Source organism: Nannobrachium achirus, assembly GCF_963921795.1.
Source record: "Nannobrachium achirus genome assembly, chromosome: 19".
NCBI classification, from domain to species: domain Eukaryota; kingdom Metazoa; phylum Chordata; class Actinopteri; order Myctophiformes; family Myctophidae; genus Nannobrachium; species Nannobrachium achirus.
In genome coordinates, this window is record NC_137826.1 from 46738277 (window position 1) to 46746486 (window position 8210).

Genomic DNA, 8210 nt, shown 5'->3' on the forward strand with positions numbered 1-8210 from the left:
GTACACTCTCAGTTAAGGGGGTCCTTGCAAATAAATGTTTGAGAACCACTAGTACTAGTTGGACTCTTAATGTCCCATAGTGTTGTCGTAAATAAGTGTCATACATATTCTGAAGAAAATCTGGAGACTTCATTCACTAATTGATCAAAATAATAACATTATTGTGTGTATAAAAAAAAAAAAAAAATGTGCCACATGCAAGACCAAGTCTTGGCCACTTGTCCATGTAGGGACATTGATGACCCCTGTTTTTCACAACTCGATGCTGTCCATTATGGCCAGGGTTACGGGCTGTTCACACCAAGCAATATATAACGATAAAATAGTAAAACAATAAATAAAAATACAATAATAAATGTCCTACAAGGCTGGCTAGTGTTCAGTCAGTCACACGACTCACACCTGAACCTTTCATGCTCCCAAGTGTGACTGAACCCCTGGTCATAACGACATTGTCATTATGACCTATGTTTTCACTGTCAATTATGACCACATGGGGTTCTCTGGCTCTATAAACTCCTCAAATGAGTTAGGATAAGCACACATCTTGCTGGAAAGTGACCACCTTTCTTGAAGGGAGAGGCAGATAATTTTTTTCAATCTGGGATGTAGCGAGATATTTTCATTATGCATATTTACAGGGACATTGGCTGGCTACTACATTAAAGTTAAGTGGTCAATATTGAGAAGGGGCTTCAATTATTTCCCCCCCAAATTGAGAGAATACAGGGAATATTGTATTTAAATATGAAATCACAAAGCAGCATTTTATAAATTATATATAACCGTTATTCATTTTTATGCCACAGTTTATATTCCTTCAACCTATAACTTGCCCCTCCAGTCTGTGGATAATATTGATTTGCTCCAGTCAGACAGTCTGGTGACACACACAGGGAGAGTCCCCTCCAGGCATATTTGTGAGGGACGCTGTGTGATCCTCTGTCGCGCTGGTCTAAACTTAGCCCTGACAATACCTCACTGCGGCTACAATGTGCATTCTGGGAGCACGGTGTCAGGTTACGGCGCATGTGGTCTGCTGTGTTTTCAAGAGTAACGCTGCTGGCAATACAAGGTGAGTGCGTGACTGCGTGTATGTGTACAGTAGCAAATCATTAACCATTGTGAGAATGGCGCTGCCCTTGAGCCCGCATATATTCACTAATTTACTAATGCTTGTAAGAAAGAACACTCACTGTGTTGGTTCTTTCTTTGAATATATGTCGTACTGGCTATCTTAAGCCTTGGATCTATTTGAACTAAAATACATTGTAGATATGGATATCTATGCGCACCTTTAAGTTCCCAGTTTACGCGCGTTCTGTGCGTAATTGTGCGTATTAATTGCTTGATCACGAAGTGGATACTTTATTTCTCAACCAAACAACAACTTGAAAAAGTCCTGCTGTTGTTGTTTAAACAAATACAAGAAAAGACGGGAGCAGACATTGCCTTTTTTATTCACTTGTTGTTTGTTCTTGGATCCAGCACCGTGTAAAAAGTTGTGCATATCCTACGCCGTTTCTTTGTATCAAAGTGGAACATGCTTGAATGACCTGTCAGTGACACATTGTTGTCCTTATAATGTGTGTGTGTGTGTGTGTGTGTGTGTGTGTGTGTGTGTGTGTGTGTGTGTGTGTGTGTGTGTGTGTGTGTGTGTGTGTGTGTGTGTGTGTGCGTGCCGTGCGTGCGTGCGTGCGTGCGTGTGTGTGTGTTATACTTTTAACATAGAGAGTGTACTACAACTACAGATGAAATCCATATATGTGCACTTCCAGTCCCAAGAGTTTTATATGGGTAAATTGACACTGCGGATTTGACTGTGTAATGTATGATACCTAGTAGTACTTAACACTGCCTTCTTTCCTTGTAAGCCTATAGCAACATACTTTGAAATACCAGCATGCTTTGAATAGCCAACTGCTGTCCTAGAACAAAGTTCACTTGGTGTTATGAGCCCTTGTGCTGTGTATAGTGTGTACTCAGGGAATATAAATCAACATTGAAGCCTAATTTACAAGCCATTTAACTCATAAATCTCCAGAGCAGTATTGAGTTTCCCTATGTAATCCTTTAGGCAGTTCGTTTTTAAACATTGCAATAATTTCATTGAGCATTTATCAACTGCATACTGGGCACATTCATTTCAAACTATAACACTAATTAACTTTCAAGATATCATTTTCTAATGGTGAGGATATTGCTTTTTGGATGTGTCATAATGTGTAATCTGGCAAGCCATTGTCAAAGAAAGGGGGACTCCCACTCGGTCTGTCTCTCTCTTCCTTTGAGCGTATGCCATCATGACTGTCTCGAGAGATTGTAATATGTGTAATTCAATTCAGTTCAATTTTATTAAAGTGTCAAATCATAACAAGTTTTCTTAAGACACTTGACTTTATATAGGCTACAGAGCAGATACCAGAGCATGGTAGGAGAGGAGAGGTATTGTGAATTATGTGCATGCAACCATGACTCACCTGTCAATTATGAATGATACACATTCATTTACCAATCATGGAGTATAGCCCTAGTTTACAGTAAAGTGATATTACTTTCATGAATCTATTAGACTGATCTTCCACAATGACTAATGATTGTTTTTCAAAAATATACTTGTGTGTACATTTATTCTGAAAGCACCAATAGTCTAGCCTGGCAAGCCAACCTCATACTGTGCATTCACTCACTCGTTCCTTCCTGGGAAGGAACGAGTGAGGCAGTATCAGGGATGGCCCGCCAGGCTACCAATAGCCATCTCCAAAGATACTGTGACATGACCGATAGCAAAGTGTTATTAAAGTAGTATTATCACAAGTTTTACTTATTTTATTTTGTTCTCTAGCAGTAAAGATGTAGGCTGTGCTTGTTGTTCACTGCGTTTACAGTACGAACATTTGATTTCCTATCCATTCCTTTATACTCCTCAAATGCTATAACAAACAAGCTGTCACCCTGATTAAAGGTTCATCTGTTCAGATCATTAAGTTCAATAGTTCTGTGAAAAGAAAAACAAAATGTGACAAAGCATGTAGGGAAGTCTGGTTTGTTTCAGCCACAGTTGTCCCTATGACAAATTTAACTATTTCGAGATGGCAATTTGAGACGGTACGCACAGGCAATCTGAGATGACTCACGTCCACATACCAGGACACAGCAGACTGTGACATTTTACTTAAAACCTGGCTAAAGGTCACCCTCCACGATACCGTTCCCTGTATTTCAGCTTGCAGTTCAGATTAAACATATACCGTATGTCTTCTGTCTAGCAGGCGGCTGTCACAGACCGGCTCTATCTCACAGGTAACAACGCTCAATGATGGAGGTGGAAGCGCAGCAGACCAATGGAAAGCAGGAGGAGGAAGACCTGGATTCCCTGTCGTCAGAACTCCAAGAAGCCGTCCAGTCCAACCACGAGCCTGTTTCACTCGTAAGTTTTTAAACGGTATAGCTCGCACCAGTGATTAATGTTTGTGCATTTCGCCTCATGACAACCCATTTCGGTTATTGCACGGAGATAAAGAGCAATTAAAGAGTTAGTTTCCCAAAATAATAATATCTGCTTAAGAACAGAAACGTTATTTATTTGCCATTTGTAAATTCAGGTGTCATAATATATGAGCCAAGGTTTTAAGTTACCCTGCTGTTCTCCCCTAAACTACGGGTGGCCATAGCTTAGCCTTAGTGAGTAGGGAGGCAGTCTGGTAACCAGAAGGTCACTACAGGTTTGTCTCCCAGCCCTGGTCTGTGTCGACGTGTCCCTGAGCAAGACACTTAACCCCCAACTGCTCCCCCCGATGGCTCATAATAACCATCTGAGAAGCCATCAGCTTTGTGAAGCTGAAACAGAATTCCACCCTGCAGGGCTTTAGGCCTGAGGCCTACAAATACAAATACAAAGATCTAAAACAACCATAATTTGTTCATGCATGTTGTATGATCAGTTACTTGAGTAAAATAAGATTTAGCATTCTGTTTCCTTGGGCCGGCTTATGTTTTTTTTAATCTGCTGAGTAACTAAAGTATGTCGCACACAGGTGGTGGAAATCAAAACCAACGGGTGTTTGGACGCCCCCTCTGTTGTCCCCGACTGCACCAGCGCCAGCGCCCCCCCTCCCTGTCTCGGTCCGCTGTCAGCGGAGCAACTCTCTGCCGTCCTACACGCTACCATGCCTGCTTCCGTCATCTCTGAGCCCCCCAGGCCCTGCAGAGATCAAGCTACACCCACCCCCACCCCAGCTTCCGTCATCTCTGAGCCCCCCAGACCCAGCAAGAGTCCAGCTACACCCACCTCCACCCCAGCCACACTGGAACGGCTGCAGGTGGAGCTCAGAGGGCTCCGGGACGAGATGGACATGATGAAGAGTCAACATAAGTAAGCTTTTGATTAGTCTCTCATCACCTGTTTCCTTAGCGTGAGTGAGGCAGTATCCCCCTCCGGACATGAACATGATGCTAGTATGTCACAGACACTTTACCCCCAATTCAACCCTTGATGCTGAGTGCCAAGCAGGGAGGCATTGGGTACTATTTTTATAGTGTTTGCTGTTTGGTATCATGACCTGGCTGGGATTGAACCACCAATCTCATGGCTGAGACTCTAGGCAAAATCGCGCTCTTTCGAACGACCATCATTTCGACCGGAGGGTTAGCGACTTACTCCACGGAGGTTAGGGTTAGGGTGAGGGTTAGAGTCAGGTGTCGAAAAGATGACATGTAGTAACAGCGACATGCTCCCGAGACTCTAACCACAAGGGCAAATTCTTAATTAAAAATAACAAATAATAATAACAATAATTTGAAAATAGACTATCTAAAACCTCAAAACATGTAACGCATTATGAGCTTGTTGATCTGCTGTTCTTGTCATCATTTATGATGAGGTGGTTAACTATCCAAAAGGAACAAATATGAGAATGGAAAAGTGAGAATTCCCTCATCATAACTTAATCACCCCCTCCCCGGTAAAACGATATCTTGTGATGGTACAAAATAATATTAACTAGCTCTAAATGAAAAGTTCTAGCCATTGGGCAGGCAAAGGGGATAAGTGAAACTAACCTTCCCTTTCCCTTCGATGCTTTTGATAAATGGTGAAGTCTTTGCACTAATTTGAGCTTTGGTTTGCATTTTAGCAAAGAAATCAAACTGCTGATGAATGAGCTGGATGAGGAGAAGAGGATTCGCTTGACGTTACAGGTATGAAAATAATCTCCCACCAAACAGGTCCTCGTTGACATGGATATGGTCTGTTACCTTAAAGTGTTGATCAAAGTGTTGATCTTGTGTGTGAAAATGAATAAGGCTATTGGGTTTTGTTATCATCTGGGCATTCGTTATCCTACATAGAATATTTGAGCGTGTGCGTGCGTGCGTGCGTGCATGTGTGTGTGTGTGTGTGCGTACTACAGAGAGAAAGAGAGAGGGAGAGAGAGCGAGAGAGAGAGAGATTGTATACAGATTCATAAATGTTTTATAACGGGTCATAATTATAAAGTGCTACCTACATCATATTGAAATACTGTATATCATATATCATATCAAACTTGTTCAAGGGTTCCCAAACTTTTCAGGCCACGACCCCCCCAAAATAATCATATTTGAACTGGGGACCCCCCACCCTGACAAGCACTTGGAATTGTAGGCATTACATTTAATTTACTCGGTTCCACAGATAAATAATATTGTGAAAATAGTGTGACGGGTTGAGAGCTTGTACGTCAGACAATGTCTGCCTCTTTCTCACGTGATATTTGGCCAATTTGGTATTATAAAAATATCTTAAAACTGTTAAAAGTCATTCAATTGTATCTTCAGAAATGTTCAGATACCCTGTATACACTTATACTGTATGTTGGCTTGTTTACTGATGATTGAAAAATGTTGCACATTAAGCTAATCATCTGGGGGCCCCTCAACATAACTTTGGACCCCCTGTTTGGGAACCACTGATCAAATTGATACAACAATGTGTGTCATTCAGCCTTTCATGTCACATCATAACAATATTGTTTCAATCTGTCTCAGATGGAGATGCAACGCATGAACAAGCGCATCTCAAAAATGAGCTGACCAGAGAACAGCACAGACCACACCAACAACACATGTAGAGCAGGGGTTCCGGGGACCCCAATCTTTGTGTGATAGGAACTTTTTTTTTTTTTACATGAACCCCTTGAACCCGAGCATCCCTACTCTGAGGGGAACATTAGCTGAAGATAGCAGATTTACAAGCTCACAGCGCCTCGCGCAGAGGTTTGGTGAACAAATTAACATTAATCCAACGCAATGTTACAATGACAGTGCTGTCAAACAAGTCTAACTATGAAGCTATCTATGAAAAGGTTTAATCTGCAGCACAATTCTATACAATATGTAGAGGGGGTCCCTGCTTCATCTCTCTCTCTCAGCTAAGGGGTCCTTGGCCTGAAAAACATTGAAGATTGAGATTGTGTGATATTTCCCATGGTGGAAAGCTATTACTTTCTGTAGAATGGATATTGATGTACATTTCCATATGTGATTTATTTTTTATTATTAAAATGTTTTGCTGTTTGACAACATTTCTAAATGTTTTGTTTAAATTATTTCAATGCACTTCTTTGTATTTTAAAGACATGACGACAGGACACATTTCTCTGCAAATCGTTACATTTTTAATTCTGCAGGCAGTTTTAACAATCAAAAGGCTTTGTTTGCAACAACCTTCACCTGCCGTTTGCATCAAACCTCATATATACCAAGCCTCCCACAAACAAAAAAATATATATAGTTAGATATATAAAATGGCTCATGAAGATTAACTACTTATTGTTGCAATAACCACAGAAACACCCCCACGACATCTGAGATGGATGTAGATCCATCAAGATGTGTGATCGATGTATTTACACTATACTGTATATATACGTATATATAAAGAATAAATAAATAACATTGATTGCATTTAGCCTACAACTGAAAATGTATTGAAATCTTTGGATGTGTAAAAAAATAATGTTCTAAAAGGTGGCAAAGGAGGGCTAGAGGAAGGTAAATGCCTGCCTGACATTCATATTTATTATTACCCTTATTAATAATAATAATAATAACTATTTATAAAGAACTTAAAACAAGGCTATGAATTTCTTAAAAAAAGAAACAATACATATATACCGGTATATATAAAACAATTCTGCAACACATTAAAAACATAACATAGAATATAAAGTGCAGTAAGAAATTAAACAAAGGAAAATGTAGCCGATTTTGAATCACAATTCTGGTGTGAGAAGATTGTAGGTTTGGGAAAAATTACCCTGTCACATCATGGCATACACAGGAGACATAGGGTATTTTCTTCCCCCACACTACAGTAGTATATCCTTACATCAGAACAATAGGGTTTAGATTCAAATTCGCCTTTTTTCCTGTTAAGAGCATCAAACAATTCAATTCCACAAACTGCATTGTATTGTTAAATCAATACAAGTCTCGGTGTACTCAGGATAAACATGGGACAGGTAACCATGTATGCACCTTGTTGAGCCATGAGGCCCATAGGGCAGGAGCCTATCTCCTGTTTCCTTAGCATGAGGCAGTGTGATGTACATTTGTACAAGTACACCCCCTGGACATGACGCTAGTATGACACACTTGACGCAGGGACCCTTGATGCTGAGTCTTTGGTATGACCTGGCTCGGGGATCGAACCCCGACCTCCCAGGGCCACAAGTCCACTGAGCTGGTACATATGCACATGTACCATCATTTTATAGCATAATAACACACATTGTTCTGACACGATTGGGATGTTGGTTTTATGGCGCTCGGGTGGCACAGTGGTAAAGTGCCTGCCTGGTGTGCCCACTACCACCACGGAGGTTGTGAGTTCAAATTCAACACGGTGCATTCGGCTTTCTTTTCCCGTCTATGCGAACACAATCGGCCCGTGTTCTGGAGGGCGGGAAGGGTGATAATTGACACCGCACGTAATCCTACTGGCCTGGTGCGGGTGGCATCTGTCAGCAGGGAGTGTTGGGTGGGAGGAGTAGGACGGTGGGGGCTCCTTCCTCACTGGCAGGTGAGTCAGTGGGACACAACGGCAGTGAGAAATGTGTGTGGGGAGGAATCATTTGGCATAACAACTAAATTAGGGAGAAGAATGGGTAAAACAATTTGATTTGACCTCAGAAGTTGGAGTCTTCACAGGGAATGGGTCTGAAGAGAAC

The 8210-nt window shown here is 41.3% G+C and overlaps 2 protein-coding genes across 4 annotated transcripts in view; one reads left to right on the forward strand and one right to left on the reverse strand.

Moving 5' to 3' along the window:
* Positions 1-972: 972 nt before the first annotated feature.
* LOC308304293 (uncharacterized protein) lies at positions 973-6509 on the forward strand. Of its 2 annotated transcripts, none has more exons than XM_080748864.1 (5): positions 973-1075; positions 3273-3430; positions 4038-4375; positions 5136-5199; positions 6028-6509. In XM_080748864.1, exons 2-5 carry the CDS (start codon positions 3317-3319, stop codon positions 6070-6072), a joined length of 561 nt encoding a protein of 186 aa, XP_080604990.1. In that variant the 5' UTR covers positions 973-1075; positions 3273-3316; the 3' UTR covers positions 6073-6509. The 2 variants fall into 2 exon arrangements, with proteins under 2 accessions (XP_080604990.1, XP_080604991.1); XM_080748865.1 differs by having other exon boundaries at positions 995-1075; positions 3270-3430.
* A 226-nt stretch (positions 6510-6735) lies between these two features.
* The window catches only part of lipia (lipase, member Ia), a 17343-nt gene continuing 15868 nt past the window's right edge, over positions 6736-8210 (reverse strand). For both annotated transcript variants that reach the window (XM_080748460.1, XM_080748459.1), the window contains exon 13: positions 6736-8210. This exon is cut by the window's right edge and continues 43 nt beyond it. Coding sequence is in view for 1 of the 2 variants with exons in the window: in XM_080748459.1 (XP_080604585.1) it covers positions 8169-8210 (42 nt within the window). In the remaining variant the exon portion in view is untranslated.